This window comes from Acomys minous (assembly GCF_964271855.1).
Source record: "Acomys minous genome assembly, chromosome: 2".
NCBI lineage: Eukaryota > Metazoa > Chordata > Mammalia > Rodentia > Muridae > Acomys > Acomys minous.
The window spans coordinates 125,628,725-125,646,753 of record NC_140484.1 but is presented as its reverse complement, the minus strand read 5'-3'; the positions used below and the strand labels follow the sequence as shown (position 1 = coordinate 125,646,753).

General features: G+C 40.3%; 2 protein-coding genes across 2 annotated transcripts in view; one reads left to right on the top strand and one right to left on the bottom strand.

Annotated features, from left to right (window-relative positions):
• The window catches only part of PRCP (prolylcarboxypeptidase), a 51,575-nt gene extending 51,419 nt beyond the window's left edge, over positions 1-156 (bottom strand). The window contains exon 1 of the mRNA XM_084768056.1: positions 12-156. The gene's annotated coding sequence lies outside the window, so the exon portion shown is untranslated. The remainder of the gene's footprint in view (positions 1-11) is intronic.
• DDIAS (DNA damage induced apoptosis suppressor) lies at positions 88-17,315 on the top strand. Its single transcript, XM_084767952.1, has 6 exons — positions 88-211; positions 1,527-1,618; positions 8,563-8,691; positions 12,026-12,187; positions 13,024-13,141; positions 14,500-17,315. Exons 3-6 carry the CDS (start codon positions 8,579-8,581, stop codon positions 16,825-16,827), a joined length of 2,721 nt encoding a protein of 906 aa, XP_084624078.1. The 5' UTR covers positions 88-211; positions 1,527-1,618; positions 8,563-8,578; the 3' UTR covers positions 16,828-17,315.
• The last annotated feature ends 714 nt before the right edge of the window (positions 17,316-18,029 follow it).

Below are 18,029 nucleotides of genomic sequence, written 5' to 3'. Positions count from 1 at the left end.
CCCTTATCTACCCGCAGTTTGACAGGAAGGGGCGCTTGCTGGGCCCCTGTAGCCTTTTCTGATTGGCTCTCTGAACGCTCCGTCAGGACCGTACTTCCGGCGGAAGGGGACGCGGGAGATTCGGTTGCTGGCTGCTTTTGGTGAGCAGCTGCTTCTGAGCGGCGGACGGTCCTTGGTGGTTGCCCGGGCTTGTCTTGGTCCTGTGCCTCAGGTGAGAAGCTGAAGAAAGGGGTTCTTTGCGGGGGGGGGGGGGGCTCTAGGTTGAGAAACTCCTAACGAGGCGCTGTAGCCCTACGCTCCACACGGATTTATTTCAGGATCCATCGTCATAAAGGGCAGATAGCTTAGAGGAGAAAGTCAACCACTTTCATATTCCTTGGGGAATGTTGTCAACACTGTGGCTGCCGAGCCTCAGAAGCCCAGAGAGGAAAAAGCTCTAGTTTCGCTTGGGAAATGTAAAAATATGTCAGCTGGCTACTATGCAGAGTAACGCTAGGTGCTGGCCAAGTTTTGTTTTTGTTTTTGTTTTTTTAATTTGACTGCCCAGAGAAAGTATTTTACTGAATACTGAGCTCAATCTAGAAACTGAAACTTTTCCAGACCCCTTTGACTCTCGAGTATACATGTGAAATCCATGTCCTGCACTGAACACTGCCACTACCGTAATCTAACCTGTGACTGTTTTCACAGTTGTGACAGTAGCCTTCCAGCGTTTTCTCCTGTTTATCTATTCTCCATATGACCAGGCAGATAGGTGAAAATTTTGACCAAGGTATTCCTCACTTAAATTGATTTAGATGCTTCTTTTTGCCGTGATGTTTAAATTCAAATCCCTTAACTTATGGTTAGAAGCTCTGCCTGCCTCTCCAACTTCCGCTCTAGACCGTGCCGTACCGGTACACACACACCTATCAGTGTGGGAGATCAAACCAGGACGTCACACACTCTTCATGGCATACTGAATAATCACTAACCCCACAGCAGTATGAGTTTAACAAAGGCACCATCTTCTCAACCTCCCCAACTTGTTTTTATTCCATCCACACCCCGGGCTTGTTCTGGCTTGTTTGTTATTTCTTATTTTGCAAAGCCCTTCAATTTTCTTCTTCTTCTTCTTCTTCTTCTTCTTCTTCTTCTTCTTCTTTTCTTTTTCTTTCTTTCTTTTTTTTTTTTTTTGGACTTACAGTAACAGGATTTCACACCCAAGGCTAGCCTTGAACTGCTTATCATCCAGCCTCTGTCTCGCAAGTGCTAGGTTTATAGGTATGTGCCACCAAAGCCTTTTTAAAAAGCATCTTGGATTGTAAGCACTTCCTGACCCTGCAAAACCAGATCATAGCACTCTGATTTTTTTTTTAAAAGATTTTATTTATTATGTATACAGTATGATCAGATCACATTATAGATGGTTGTGAGCCATCATGTGGTTGCTGAGAATTGAACTCAGGACCTCTGGAAGAGCAATCAGTGCTGTTAACCACTCTGAGCCATCTCTCCAGCCCCTTATTATTTTTTTTTTAATTCAGTCTTCAGCTACATTTGTAAGTGCCTCCCGTTATGCCAAGAACAGCCAGATATTGGATGACTTCAGTTAACAAAAGAGATTGCCGTCCTAAGGGTAAGTACCTTTTTTTGATAGAGTTTGGTGACCTACATGTTGGCACTCTAGAGGCCAAGTATTGAGAATGTCTCGTTTGAAACCAGCCTGGGCTACAGAGGAAAATCTTATCTTTAATGGGGGGAAGGCCAGTAGATAAACATTGATTTGGAAAATCTTCTCCAAAGAAGGCAGGGTGGTGGTAGCACATGCTTTTAATCCCAGCACTTGAGAGGCAGAGGCAGGTGGATCTCTGTGAGTTCGAGGCCAGCCTGGACTACAGAGCAAGTTCCAGGACAGCCAGGGCTGTTACACAAAGAAACCCTGTCTCGGGAAAAAAAAAAAAAAAAAAAGGAATTGATATTAAGTTGGTGAATATGACATGGCTTGTAAAGGAACAGGGAAAGGGAGGGAGAAGTTCTAGATATCTAGCCATAGTGGGTTTGGGTTTGTTTTTTGTTTGTTTGTTTGTTTGTTTGTTTGTTTCCGAGACAGGGTCTCTCTGTGTAGCCTTGGCTGTCCTAGACTCACTTTGTAGACCAGGCTAGCCTCAAACTCACAGTAATCCGCTTGCCTCTGCCTCCTGAGTGCTAGGATTAAAGGCGTGTGCCACCACGCCCAGCTTGTGGGTTTGGTTTTTTTGAGACAGGGTCTCATGTATCCTTGGCTGGCCTGTAGCTTGCTATGTAGACCAGGCTAGCCTCCAACTCACAGAGATAACCATGCCTCTGCTTCCTGAGTGTGGGGTTAAAGGCATATACCACCATATCCAGCTTTGGGGTTTTTGTTTGTTTGTTTGTTTGTTTTTGAGAAATAACTTGGATTTGAGTGGGTAGGAAGATGAGGGAGGGAAAAGAGCATCAAAATATATTGTATGAGATTCTAAAAGAATAAATACTAAAAAGGAAAAAGCTGGGTGGGAGGCAGGCACGTTTTTTGTGAGTTCAAGGCCAGTGTGGTCTGCATAGTGAGTTCCAAGAAAGCACAACTACATAGAGAGCCCCTGTCTCAAAAACTAAAAAGTAAAATAAAAATGGAGGATATGATGTGGTATATGAAGGGACGGAGGAGGAGTCTTGGGCTGTATGGCTAGTTCGAAGTAGTACTGTTCACTAAAATTGAGACGATTTTGTGGAAAGAAAGGCTTAAAAGGATTCTATTTTTGTTACTTACTAAACTTTGAATTTGTGAGACTTCCAAACACAGTTGACTCTTGGGTAAGAAGTTACATTATGGAAGTATTTGCACTGTTTTATTGATAGGCATTGATGAATAAAACCATTATCTGCCTGACCCACAAATAACTTCTTTTTCTTGAACACAAAGTCGTGTTTTGTTTAGTTCTACCTTAAATGCTCGCTTCTCCATCAACATGTTATAAATATCCCAGAAATGATACCGAAAATAAAAAAGCTGTGTTGTACACCCGGAGACGTTCCTGGTTAATGTTTTAACAGTAGTTTTCAACAATACTCACCTTCTGCTTTAAATGCTGTTTCTGCCTTTCTTTTGTGTGTGTCCACCAGCAGCTCGGGAAGTTCCCTTCTTCCTTAGGAACCTCCTCAGCTAACCCTGGTCCTTGACTAAGCCCCAGAAAAGCACTTTAGGCTGAGCAAAGTTGGTGAGTTAATTATTTAGACAGTCATTTAGGAAAAGAACAAAACTACAGTCCCAGGACATGGTGCAGCCTTCAAAAGATGCTAAAGTGTGTGTACAATGTCTCACTATATATGATCCTGTGGGTAATTTACATTCCTCCAAGGAACTAACTTACAAGATTTTTTGAAATTGCAATCATAAGAGGTCTTATGAGGTGCCTGCTTAAGTTTTGGGAGGAAAGAAGAGTGTGATTGTGTTAAAACTCAAAAATCCTAGCTAGAAGAAAGTTCATACATATTTGACAAGTCTCAGAGCATATATTTACATATGCAATTCTGGCTTATCAGTTGCATTGTTGTCCCGGACTTAGTAAGAAAGGCAAACTAGATCCCAAGGTGAAGGGCTTCTTTCCCTTCTCATGTCCCCATAACTGTCTCTTTCTATCCTGCCTCAATGCCCTTGACAGAATTAGCTCTAGAGTGAAGAGGATGTTCCACATAGTAATTGATCACCCATGGCTCTTCCTTAAGTCCCTTTCTGTTTACAGTGCACTGACACCTCTCTCCACACATGCTAGAGGGAGAGCACACGCTTCTGTATCCCTTCCCTGTTACAACTCTTTTTAATGATAAATTAGTGCAGTGTCGCTGGTTATGGTGTAGTTCTCCCACATAGCTTTAAGACAGCCTATCGGAGCTTTCCTTCTTGAACACTGACTTAGGCAATCTCTAGGGGGAAAAGGAGAGGAGGAATTAGTTCTCTTTTGTGTGCCATAACACTTAGGCGCCTCCCTCCCAATCTTATGTCTACTTTTATGTGTATGAGATTAGGAGGAGCTTTTGTTTTCCTTGTATGTTATTGCTGTTTCCTGTCTGGTATTTTTGTGTGTATTTCTTATTATAAAAGCTATACAGTTGGGTGTGGTGGTGCACACCTTTAATCCCAACACTCGAGGCAGAAGCAAGTAGATCTCTGTGAGTTCAAGGTCAGCCTGGTCTACAAAGAGAGTCTAGGACAGCCAACATATACAGTGAAACTCTGTCTCAAAACCCCCTCCCCACCAAAAAAAAAAAAAAAGCTATGCATTTAGGGGAAAATGGCTTAGCTATTAAGAGACCTTGCTGCTCCTGGGATCAATTTTTAGTGCCCACATCCAGTGGCTCATAACCATCTACTGTAACACCAGTTCCAAGAGATCCATGGGCACCTGCACACAGGTGCATATACACATAGAAACAGACACATACATATAAATAAAAATAAATCTTTCCCCCCCAAAGTATAAATTTAGAAAATATTTTAGGTATATAAAACTTTTTAGTGGTTTGTTTGTTTTTAGAGACTGGGTTTCTCTGTGTAACAGCCCTGGCTCTCCTGGAACTCACTTTGTAGAACAGGCAGATCTGCCTGCCTCTGCCTCCCTGAGTGCTGGGATTAAAGGCTTTTACCACAAGCACCTAGCTTAATGATTTGGTTTGGCTTTTGTTGTTGTTGTTGTTGTTGTTGTTGTTTCATCATGTTGTGTGCCCCACCCCCTCACATTCACACACACACACACACACACACACACACACACACACACACACACACTTTCTCTGTGTAGCTTTGGCTGTCCTGGACTTGATTTGTAGGCCAAGCTGGCCTCAACTCACAACAATCCGCCTGCCTCTGACTCTCTTAGTGCTAGGATTAAAGACATGTGCCACTACCATCTAAATGACTTTTAATATCCTTTCTCTGACAGAAAATATTTTCCTAACCCTATCTGTCTCCTCACCCCACCCGACCTCCAAGCAAAAACCTGATCAGTCCCCTTCTTATATTTTCTCGTGGTATTTTATATACTTCACTTACATAATTTGTCACAGTAACAGAATTTTGGTTTGGGTTTTGTTTTTGTTTTTGTTTTTAATCTTCATTTTCTGTCATCTTTTATACTAGAACATAAATCTAGTGACTAGTGACTGATGGCACTAAAAGAAATGCTATACTATGCCATCATCCTGTTAAGTTGGAACAAGTTCTGTTGACTGATGGACCTAATAGAAATACAATCCTATACCATCATCCTTCACATCAAAATAGAAAGAATCAAAAGTTACAAGGCAAGCCAGATATTAAGTGGTTCTCATGTTTATAGTGTTTCCTAATTTTAGTACTTATATAGTCCTGGTACTTTATCAAACACTCATTCACCGTAATCCATGTCAAGCATTAGATACAAGAAAAACTACATTTATCATAAAGGAAACAGCTATGAAAACAAAGAGGAAAAAACAAACTCTAGCATGCTTAAAGGGACCTTACTGTGTTATTGTCCTTTGTTCGATGAATGAGTTGTCTTTTTACTGTTTGGGCTTGTCAGGTGAAAAACACCAGTTAAAAATAATGAACTGACCTCTTTCATTTCAGTTATTACATTTACCTGTAAGTAACAGGGTTTCTGTTTTGTTTTGTTTTGTTTTTTTTTTAAACATACCTATTGGATCCACTAGAGGGCAATAAAGCCTTAAGTAAAAGGCAACAGCCAACCTTCTTAAAATGTAGCAATTCATGGTTGCATAATTTTTTAAAAATCAGTTCCAAAATGTCATGCTTATATTAAGTTTTTCTTGTATTGTTGAGCAGTATTGTCTAGACAGGCCTAGTGGCACAGATCTGTAATCCCACCTACTTGAGGCTGAGTCAGGAGATTCCAGCCTAGCCTTGGGAAACTTGTAAGACTCTTTATCCAAAAGAGGTTGAAAATGCAGTTTGGTGGTAAAGTGCTTGCCTAGTATGTATGAGGTCAGCGGCTTAATCCCCTAGCACTTGAGGGGGGAAAGTATGTACCCATGCTACAGCACAGTGTCTTTGCTAAATTACAGATCAATCCATCTAAAGTTTCTGTGTAATAAAATTCATAAATAACTTTTTGAAGGCGAAAGGAAAAGGTTTATTTGGCTTACAGGTTGCAGTCCATCACAGAGGGAGGCCGAGGCAGGAAGCTAAAAGCAGGAACTGAAACAGGCCATGGAGGAGCACTGCTTACTATTTGGCTCCTGGTCTCAAATTCAGCTATGTTTCTTTTCCTTTTTTCGGGGGGGGGGGTAGTATACGTGTGGTGTTTTCTTTCCTTTGGTTTTTAGAAACAGGGTTTCTCTGTGTAGCCCTGGCTGTCCTAGAACTCATTATGTAGACCAGGCTGGCCTCAAATTCACAGAGACCTACCTGCCTCTGCCTTCCAAGTGCTGGGTTTGAAGGTGTGTGCACCAGCGCCACCTGGTGCTCAGCTACTTTTCTTAAGCAGCTCAGGCATACCTCCCAAGGCATGGTACCCTCAGTGCATAAAGAATATTTCTGAATGTCCACATAGAATATCAAATTCTTTGTCACACCTCCTAAAGATTGGCCCACAATATAATCCCAATTTTAAAACCTGAAGGCTGGTGAGATAGCTTAGTGGTATCAGTGTTTCTTGTGCAAGCATGGTGACCTATGTGCAGATCCCCAACAACATGGCTGTATGCATGTGTGCAGCCCTAGTTCTGGGATTGACAGCTGTTGAGCTATACATTAGAAATATGAAGAGATGATCCTTCCAAGAGCTTTCTGTGGTTCTGAAGCAATATATGGAACAAGTAACTGTCCTGTAATGGAGTGAGTGGTAGGTAAGAAAAGTAGGGTCAGTGGCCTGGGCATGCTTACTGGAGAAGACCTGAAGAACAATCTTACAGAATAAGCATTAGCCTAGCAAGTAAAACAACACTTGAAAGAGGCATGAATAGAAAGCAGCAAAGAAATGTGAAGCATTCAGTAAGATATGAGGCAAGAAACAAGAATAGGGGCTGGAGAAATGGCTCGGTATTTAAGAGCTGTGGTTGCTCCTCCAGAGGACTCATGTTCAGTCCATAGCACCCATGTGACAGAAGTACCGCACCCACATGGCTGCCTAAACAAGACTGGAGCATGAGGTTTTAGCACTAACGATAGGTTGTGGTGGCCCTTTCTCTGCCTTTTCCATGTAAATTATATCATAATCTCTACTTTGTTCTTAAAGATTTGAAAGGTGGGGCCTGGAGAGAGTGGTTAAGAGCACTGGCTGCTCTACTAGGGGACCCAGGTTCAACTCCCCACAACCCACATGGCAGCTCACAGCTGTCTGTAACTCGATTTTTAAGGAATCCAATACCCTCATACAGACATACACACAGGTAAAACACCAATGCACTATAAATAAATTAGAAAAAGAAGGATTTCCAAGGTGGCAAGCAAATTTAGGAATATCTATATATGTTTGTCAAAGCAGTGCAACCTAATCATGTATACCTATGGGTCTCAAAACAAGACTAACAAAGGATTAAGGTTTTCTACATTCCCTCCCAGAATATGCATAAGTGGTCTGTATATTTAACTTGAATCTTCAAGATTTTATTTTTTAGCTCTGGTTGGAAAAAATCTTGTTTGTATTTTATGACAGTTTTTCTTATAATATATTCTAATCATGGTTTCCAGTCCCCTATCTCCTCCTAGTTCCTATCCAACTCCACACTTTGTCTCTCTTGAGAAAACAAACAAGCCTAGAGACCTAGGTTAAAACCAGGTACTACTGCTCTAAATAATAGCAACAAGAGCTAGCAGTAAGATGACTCCTGCTGACATTCTGTCACACTCGGATCAGTACCTTGCTCAGCTGTCATCAGAGAACCTGCCGCCTGCAATAGACATTAGGCAGAGAGTGAGAGACCTTGGAAGACTCTGCCCTAAACAGGATGTCTCCATCAAATCCCTGCACTCAGGGCTCAGGGAACTCTGTAGAAGAGGAGGTGGAAAGAGTGTAAGAGCCAGAGGGAATGAAGGACTAATCAACATGATCAAGGTGCTTATGAACTCACAGAGTCTAAGACAGCATACACGGCCTGTACCATAAGTTCAAGACCAGCCTGGACAAAATAGGGCAAACTCTCAAAAGCATGGGGAGGAGGAAGAAAGATGTTGGTTCATGGAATATTCTTCCCATTAAAATTGTAAACATAATTCTTTATCTTTTGCTTTAAACAAAAAAGTGAACCAGCTAAGTGATGTCTCTCCTGAATTACCAAAATAGTAATTCAGTTTTCCTACTTCTTTTAATAATTAAACAGGAAAAAAAATTAGACAGTTTCTCAGTATATCATTACAGGGCTTGGAATGTAGCTCAGTAATGGGTACTTTATTTTTAGGTACATAGCCCCAGATTTAGTCCCCCAGACCAAGGGGAAAAAAATGACACTGCCTTCACTTTGATAATGAAACAAAGACAATGTTGACTGATTAGTTTTCATAAGAATGATATTCATGTGTGATTTAACATTTGCATTGAGCCTCATGGTTGTTTTCTTTTGTAGGACAAAGGCTAGACACATGAGTAAAAGACGGAAATTCCTTTTTGCCTCAGTACTTGCTCTCCATAATTCAAGTTTTATATATCCATCATGCCAAAAGTGCCTCTCTCGGATAGTCTTTGACTCCAAAAGGTAAAGACTGTGTGAAGGGAAATACAAGTGTAGACACTTTCTATGACTCTAAATTCACTATACCAGGACATCAGATTCTCTCAGGAATTCTCAGGGTTGGTTCTTGTATTAATCCTAGAATACGACTGAGTGGTAATCCAGTTTCTAGGGGAAGTTTGTTTTTTCATGTTCCTCAGTTATTTTTTTAATACATATAAGTAAACTTAGTGCCTGGCACTATGCTTATTGTTACTTATATAAAATGCTTGGACCCCCAACATCTTTTAGATTTCAGAATTTTGAAGATTTAAAACTATTTGCATGGACTTTGTTGGTTGAGTATCCCTGCTCTAAACCTGAAATGCAAATGCCCCAAGATGGATGGATGTTTGTTAGTGAGTGGGGGTCCCTGCAGCCCTAGCTGGTCTGGGATTCATAGTTCTGGTGTGGTGACCCTGGTTTCAAAGTCTGCAACTTTTCAAGTCATATCAGTGCTCAGAATCTTTTGCAAATACTCTGAAGTTTAGAATTTCAGGTCAGATGTGCTCAAATGCTAGTAACCGGTGGTAGGTATTGTCCACCAATGAAATGAGCTGATTCAAGCCAAATGAAAGTATAAAGGCAAATTTATTGGGGGCAGCTTTCAGGCAGGTTCACTGGGCCCAAGGAACAGAGTCAGGGAAGTCACCATGCAGAGGGAGACAGAAGCTGTGGGGCAGAGAGAGAAAACCAAAAATGTCTAGCTTAGATAGTGAAGAGCCTCTGGAGGAGAGGAATGCCAGCCATGCCCTGTAACAGGTAGGGACTGAGAGATACTGGGAGAATCTGGAAGCCAGGTCCACTTTGATAGGCCCCTCAGCTACTTGTCCAGGGTCTGAAATCCAACAGTCTATTGTTCAAAAACTACAATATTGTTTGGCTACATCTGAATACCATGATACCATTGTAGCCAAGTATAGTTGAGAGCCCAAGATATACAACCTATCTTTGTAGAGTAGAAGTGAAGTTAGATTTGGAGTTCTTTGGCAACTTTGTGTCTAGACATCAGATAAAGATGTTAATAATGCCTAGTAATATGTAAATAAAAGTAGTGAGCTAATAATTTTCACTGGTCACTTGTCAAGTTAGAGTTAAGTGGGGTATGGGGAAGCATCAGGGTTAACAGCATTATTTTGTGAAACAAGGGTGCCTGAGTTTAATATTACCCCCTGACACTTTTTTGGATGGCTGGGGATTGAGGCAAGGTCTCACTCTATGGCCCAGGTTGGCTTGAAACTCACTGTATAACACTACCTCAAACTTGTAGTAGCCCTTCTGTCTAGGCATCCCAAGTAGGGAGATTATAAACATTTGCCACCATATCATCTCTAGCCCTCTCAGTTATATAGCTGTTTGGGCTTGCATAAATCACTTAGTAACTTGGGCCTAAAACTGGAGAAAACATCTACCCAGTAGAGTTTTTATTTGGATTAGGTAAGTTAATATATATATCATACTTAGAATATTTGCATAATATATAAGCATTAACATAGATGTAATATACAGATGTAAAATATTTTTAAAACTTTGTGATCTTTTCCAAGTGAGATAGATATAAGCCAGCTGGCCTTGAACTTGTGATCCTCTTGCCTCTGCTTCCCAAGAACTGGAATAACAGGCCTACATCACCATATCCAACAACCAGGGATTATCTCAAAGATTATCTTTCACAAAAGTTTTAATTGAATAATAATAATACCAGTTAGCTCTTTAGACTAGTGTTACCAAAAATATACCATTTATGAATCCTTATTGTATGCTAGACAGGTTACTAGGAGCTTTGCAAACATTGTGCCCCTTCAGTAGGAGAGATTTTTATGAAATGGGTGCTATTGTTGATGACCAAATTTGGAAACAAGTGACTTGCCCCAAATCACACACCCAGCTAGTTAGGGGTAGAAACAGTCAAGGCTAATGTGACTGTGGTCTACATTCAGTCTCACCATGCTACCTCTGAACTAACAGTACAGCTTATACTCAAATTCCTACTTAAAATCCCCTAGGAAAAGAGCTCCTGCTGGATCACTTAGATGCATAAAACCCCATAGCACATGGTCCTTACCTGTGGAAATTTACTCCACTGGAAAGTAACCTGTGCCTAATCATGTTAACTGACAATACCTCAAAACTCAAGGATGATGCTTGACCTTCTCTGTTTTCACCTCTGCTTTCCTTTTTTCTTACTAAAAGTCAGCCACTATCAAAAGAAAACAAAAATTCTTCTCTTTTGTTACCCACTACTTTAGCCACCAAGTTTGTGATGAGTTCCCCCACCTTAGCCTTTGGAGATCCTATTTCAACTCCAAATTCTTGTATTAACAGCCATAGTGGATGTTTTGTGTTTTGTGGAGACTTCTTTTTAACCGCCCAGGTTAAGTAGTAGAAATATTTAAAGTATATCCTGAGGGCTAAAGAGAAGACTCAGTGAAGTGTTTGCTATGTAAGCATGAAGACCAGAGTCCAGAACCCCACACCATGTTTTTTATAAAGCAGATGTGAGCCTATAGTACCAGTCCAGGGACGCAGAGATAGGATGCCTGGATCTTGCTGGCAGGTAGTATCAGTGAGTTCTAGATTCAGTGAAAGACTTTTATCTCAAATGAAAATGAAGTGTTCCTCTTAGGGGTGTGGTAGGCAGTGGCTGTAAACAGCAGCCACCTTGGGAGTGGATGCAGCCTGTTGCCTATATGGGTTTCCCTAAAGGATCTTGAAGACACGGATAGTCATGTCTTTTATCTTAATGCTGTCCCAGCCTAGCCTCCGGACAGGTATGTGGGGTACCTTGAGGAAGCCGCAGGGCACAGAGGCTAGGGTTCACAATGTCCTCGTCAGGTCAGTGTGTACATCCACACCAAGCTACAGAATAAGGAGCATGTAATTGAGGACCTGCATGGACCCAAGATCAATTTTTCTCGCCTCCAAAAGATCCGCATCTCAAAGAAGTGGGGCTTCACCAACTTTAATGCAGATGAATTAGTTGTTGTTGTTGTTGTTGTTGTTGTTGTTGTTGTTGTTGTTACACTGCTCCCATCAGTTTCTTAGTAGTCTGGTACTACTTAAATATATAATGAAGTTCATAATACTAGGTATAGTAGTGCATGACTCTAGATTGGTGGTAAATGACCTCAGGAGTTCGAAGCTGCCCCAACTACATAACAATGGGGGCCAATTATGTCACACACATACACCCTGTCTCAGGAGGGAGGGAAAAGGTTGTTGATTGTAAGGAGAACTTAGAATTTAATTTACTGTGAATATTTGTACACAAACTCTCCTAAATTTGGACACCTCTGTGCTTTCTCCCCAACTTCTCTAGGTTTGCTTGTCCCAAGTGCAGCTCTACTGGTGAAGCTGAAAGTGCCAGTTACAGATACAAACTTTCCTTAAAAGTGGCAAGATCCAACCAATTATTTGTCATTACTGTATTTGGGAGCTGCTTAGATACATTTTTTGGACTTACTGCCACTGGTTTACACAGGTAAGGCTCTTTAAAGCATTCTTGACCTGACTGCTCTTCTAGCATGCTAGTAGGACTAGAAATACATGCATTGAAGGTATTTGGCATTTACTAAAAAGAAGCTCTTTAGTTCAGGCCATTTAGTTTCCTTAAAAGATATCTACTGGAAAAGGAAAATTTCTCAAAAATACATAGTTATGTTTTAAGTTTGGAACAACTGTTCTGTAATTAAAATATATAAAACTCTAATCCAGGTTAGTCACTTACTTTGCAGATTGATCCCTTGAGTTTGCCCTAATAAGACGCAGCCTTGAGACTTTAAGAATCCATATAAATAAAGTGTTTTCTGATTGTCAGCCTTCTTCCCTCTTCACGTAGTCAATTTTCAGAAGAATCATGTGCTTATATTGTTGCGCCTTAGGGCAAGCTCATTTGAAGGAAAGGAACACTAGAAGGACCACATCTACAACTGCAAAGAAGGAGAAAAAGCCACTACTGCCACTGCAGCTTTTACTTTCCTTGGTGTATCATGGGCTCTGAAGACTAAGCAAGCATCTACCTTTCCCCCTTACAGAGCTGCAGATTGAACTAAGGACAAACTTTATACATACTAGTCTACACTACACTTTTTCTCCAGACCTTACAGGTGTCTGTTGACATTTGAGAAGTTGGATTTGGGGGTGCTTTAAGGGTTTTGTTTTTTCCCTTTGTGCTGCAGGAACCTAGTACAAACAAAATGCCACAGTAATGCTTTTTTTTCTCTATACATAACTGACAAGGTTTATGCCATATTTTAAAATAATTGTGTCTTCTGCAAGGTAAACTTTCAAAGTTCATCACTTTATTTTCTTTCTTAGGTACCTTGAGGATTCCAGTAAAATCCCAGAAACCCTGGACAGTGGTAGAATTCAGAGCCTATTGACCAAAGCAGTAGAATACTGTTTTGTTGGACAAAACTTTGTGTTTGGAGTGACGGTAATTGAAGCATCTTTCTCTTAAATCTCCTCTTGAGATTCCCATTGTAATGAAATGATTGTAATTTCCCAAGCTGTCCTTAGAAGTTACATAGATATTACAGACTATGCAAGCACTTAAAACTATAAAAACAGTTTACATGTGATCTATTTAAACACTATAGGCTGCTATTCCCTATTTAAAAAGCTAAAGAAGCCCAAGTCAATGTTTTTAGAGTTTTAAAAGGGGGGAGGGGGACTTATTATGAATTGGAAAACATGTTGATATTTGGTTGTGAAAGATTACTTCTCTTTTACTCTAAGTTCTATACAAATTACATAGTAAATACCTGTGTCTTCTATAAAAGGAGAGAAACTAGCTTTAAGGTAAATATCTGAATAGTCATTAAAGATAGATTAAAACCTGTTCACACCTTTAGGCCCAGCACTCAGCAGGCAGAGCTAGATGGGTCTTTGAGTTCAAAGCCAGCCTGATCTACGTAGCAAGTTCCAGGCCAGCCACGGCTACATAATAAGACCCTGTCTCAAAAAGAATAGACTAAAAAGAATGTTCTTAAATTAAATACATATACATTAAATGGATAACAATTGAAAGTATTAAAATATACTGACTAAAGGGGTAGGAACGAACTGATCTAAACTAAAAAGAACAAATGTAAATTGGATTACATTCTAAACGGGATGTAGTGGAGAGAATATAGCACTACCAAATGGGCACTGAATGAACTGGAGAGAAGGCTCAGAAGTTCAGAGCACTGACTCCTCTTCCACAGGTCCTGAGTTCAATTCCCAGCAGCCACATGGTGGCTCACAACCATCTATAATGTGAACTGATACCCTCTTCTGGCCTCATGCAGGCAGAACACTGTATACATAGTAATAAATAAAATTTTAAAAGGCGGGGGGAGGGGCACTCAGAAAAACCCAAAGACAGGGATAAACGGATTCTTAATTTTATTTTGTTAAAATAGTTCATAATTTAGTTTTCCTCTTTCTGTTCTTTCACAAATATAATAGTACCACCATTTATAGAATAACTACTGTTTGCTAAGTATTGTTATGACTGTATTATTGCTAATCAATAATCTTTTTTTCATAAATGAGAAAAAATAAGACATGGAGGAGATAAATAACATATCTAGGACCCCAGCCAGCGTTCCTGCTGAAACAAGGGTTTGAGGATAAGTCTCTGTGCCTAAGCCCATAGTCTTCGATATGTGTTATTCGTTCAGTAATAGTAAAGGATTGGAGTTCAAAGGGTTATCATCATCTCTCCCTTAACCTTTACATTCTTATGTCCTCCGTCAGCCAAGAGAAAGCTGATTTGTTCTCATTTAAATTCATTTACTTCTTTCATAGAATTTTGGAGAAGTATATGGACATGATTCAGATCCCTGTAGCTATTTACAGCCATACTGTAAGTACAAAGGAGAAGTCAGAACTCTGGTGGCTTCCCAGATTGTTCTACCTGACCCACATGTTACAGGCTTTACTGTCGCTGACTACTTAAACCAGCTTTTGCACCGTTTCAATATGAAGAATCGTTGTGGTCCTCAGGAACATAGCGGCCATTCACTCACTTTAGATCGCTCAGACAGTGATCTTAGCAGCATACAGGGCCCTGGGGAAACATCCTCTTTTCTGGAGTCCTATGGCAGAGATGATTTTTTCAGATTCTGGCCGCCATCTCTTGAGCTGACTTCTACTGATTCACAAGTAACAGCTAATGATGATGTCCCAGCTTCAGAACAAATCGTGGCCAGTGGTACTCCTAACCAAAACAGACAGTACACCTCCTTTTCTGAGGTGTCTGATTCCAAGAACTGCCATGATCCCCTTCAGAGTTCATGGAGCCTTGCTTCTTCTATGGACAAGAATAATACAACAGGAAAGTTGGGTGAAGAATTTGGTTCACAAGCTAAACATCTAAGTCCAGTTTGCAACAGTTGTTATGAAACTAGACTGTCTGACTCTAATTTATTCCCTTTGCAAATGCAAGAACCCTTTGAGACAGATAATGCAGAAAGCTACAGTAAAGCAGAAAAAAGTGATTATTCCAACTATGATCTCCCATGTTACCAGCGTCGTAAAGTAAATAGTACCACCGTTCTTCAAGAGAGATCTGCATTTTCGTTATCACTCAAACCTGAAGAAACAATGATTGCCTCCCAGAACTGTGACTCCTTGATTTGGGACGATCTACCACTCTCTGAAAGCCTGAACAAGTTTCTAGCAGTTGTTGAAAGTGAGATTGCTATAAGTGAGACAGATGCTAAGGATAAAAAACAGGGTATAGAAGATATTGATAAATTCCACACAAACCACAGCAGGTTATCGGTGACTCCCTGCAGAAATACTGGAGGTCTGAATATAACACCTTTATACTTAAAATCATCACAAGCAATGATGAAAGCAAACTCTGGGAAAGAGACCTTCTTTTCCAACTGTGAGTCTAATCCAAGTCCTCAAATTCAAGAAGACTCAAAACCAGATGTGACAGCAGAGGCTGTCTCTCTAGGCAGTCATAGAAGTGATACCTCAGAGTACTTCCTACCAGATACTTGCTTATCAGCTCTGTTTACATCTTCAAAAGGAATGGAAGCATCAGTTACCCAAAAGAGCACTACTGGGATCCTACAACAAAGGAGTGAAACCTCACTCAGGCCTAGTACCTCAACAAGTGACCTTTTTAATCTCAATAACAAATATTTGAATGTATATGGAGAAAAATCATACTCAGAAACAAAAGAAAATTTGGCAAGCTTGTGTTCTAAGAAATATAGTGATGTTTCTGATCTTCACAAATTAGAAAATAAGCAGCATTATAGATGGTCAAATAATCAAGATGACAATTTTACAATATGCCGGAAACTCACATATCCTTTAGAGACCCTTTGTAGTAGTCCAGGAAGTACAAACACATTGAAAGAAATAGCTTACAGGCCTATCAATAATAACTTAACACAAAGTTACTCTGATGATCATGAAGGTAGCTACAATGCTTCTGCTGATCTTTTTGGTGATATTGTTAAAGATGAGAACATTGGAACAGAAATTACCAAAATGTCACAGGATATCTTGCTATCGTTGGAAGCATCTTGCACAGAAAATCATCCTATAAATGAGAACTGCAGCCCGCCCTCACAAAAACTATCCTTGCAAAACCTATCAGCATCGAGACATCCAAGAGCAAGGTCTCAGTCAGACTCAGAATGTGATTTTGAAGAAAGCCAAGACTTTGTCCCATGTTCACAGTCAACTCCAGTTGCAGGCTTCCACCACAGAATTCAAGGCGTAAGGGGAGCTTTCAAAATAGTGCCTTCCTTATATTCAAATCTTAATGCTAACTATAAAACCACAGAAATTTCTCCTGAAAATGGCAAACATCAAGCCACCCTCACCTGCCCAAAGAATGTAAAAACACCTGGCCAGAAATCCAGAAGTCCTGTTCTATCTAGTTTGACACAACCAGAGATATTTAACCATTGCCCTACAGCTGAGTGCCTTGAAAGTGATGTGGCTGAATGGATCCCCCCCACCACTAAAAAAGTATTTTTTTCAGATAGTCTTGGATTCAAAGTCACATGTTTAAGGAAATACCCTGCTGTCCGTTATTCCCCTTACCTAAAGGAGTTACCAAGGAAGAAACTGATAAAAGTCACACATAAAACCAGCATGTTTAATTAAGAATATATTTACAGCAACAGTTGACCAAACAAGTATCCTAAATGATCAGGCTGAAAATAGGAAAAGTCCATTTTGAAATGGTTGTTCAGAAGTAAAATGTTGCCTTCCATTTTCAAAATCCTGCCCATTTCAGTGTCTGAAAAGAAAAGCGGTTGGTCACCAAAATTATTTCCATATAGACTCATATGAACCCAGTCCTCAAAAAGTTTTAAGTAAAAGCTTATCTGTTTGCAAAGTTTTGCTTTCACTGACTCGGAAAACAACCCTTATATTTTGAACACTTACAGAAAATCATCACTAGAGTATAGACTGTACTGAGTGCTGTTGTGTCTTTCAAGGTTTCACCATGGCTTTTTTTCTCCAGAATACTGGGATGAGGTAACTGAGCACTTTATCTTACATTGACTGTATTCACCTGTTGATATTATATTTAAAAGTATTTGTTAAAATATAGGCATCCAGAAATAAAATCTTTATACGAGCCAAAATGTTGTCTTTTTTTTTTTTTTAACAGAATTTCTCTGTGTAGCCTTGTTTGTGTAGACTTGCTTTGTAGACCAGGCTGGCCTCAAACTCACAGAGATCTGCCTCCCTGAGTGCTGGGATTAAAGGCATAAACTACCACACCCAGCTTTTGTTTTGAGACAGGGTTTCCCTGTGTAATAGCCCAGGCTGTTCTGGAACTTTCTTTGTAGACCAGGCTGGCCTCAGACTCACAGATCTACCTGCCTCTATCTCCAGAGTGCTGGGATCAAAGGTGTGTGATGCATTGCCCTGCCAAAAATGTCTTTTTTTTTTATCATAACATTTTTATTATTTGGGAATTTCACATCATGCACCCCACCACACTCACTTTCCAGTCCTCCCAGGTCTACCCCCCCCCCTTGTGACACCACTCCCCTCACCCACTGAGAAAAAAATACAAATTCAGTTTGTATTGCCTATATACTCACTAGAACATGGTCATACTCCCAGTAGTCTTCCCTTAAGACTGAATCCTTCCACACACACACTCCCACCAGAGGTACTCAGTTGTGGAAAACTACACTTCAACATCATTGTCACAATTTTTAAGAGATCTCTTCCATAGTTTCCTGTCTTAAGCCCTTTTTATTTTTAATTGGTGGGGGGGGGGGGTGTTGTCACCAAAGCCTTCTATGTTTCTCAACTGAGTCGGCAGTCATCAATGCCACTTCAAAAGT

Bases quoted from the DNA above. Each gene is read 5' to 3' on its own strand.
- DDIAS (XM_084767952.1), top strand. From the start codon at position 8,579: ATGAGTAAAAGACGGAAATTCCTTTTTGCCTCAGTACTTGCTCTCCAT. The intron at 8,692-12,025 runs GTAAAGACTGTG...CAACTTCTCTAG, and splicing joins ATAGTCTTTGACTCCAAAAG to GTTTGCTTGTCCCAAGTGCA. The intron at 12,188-13,023 runs GTAAGGCTCTTT...TTTCTTTCTTAG, and splicing joins ACTGCCACTGGTTTACACAG to GTACCTTGAGGATTCCAGTA.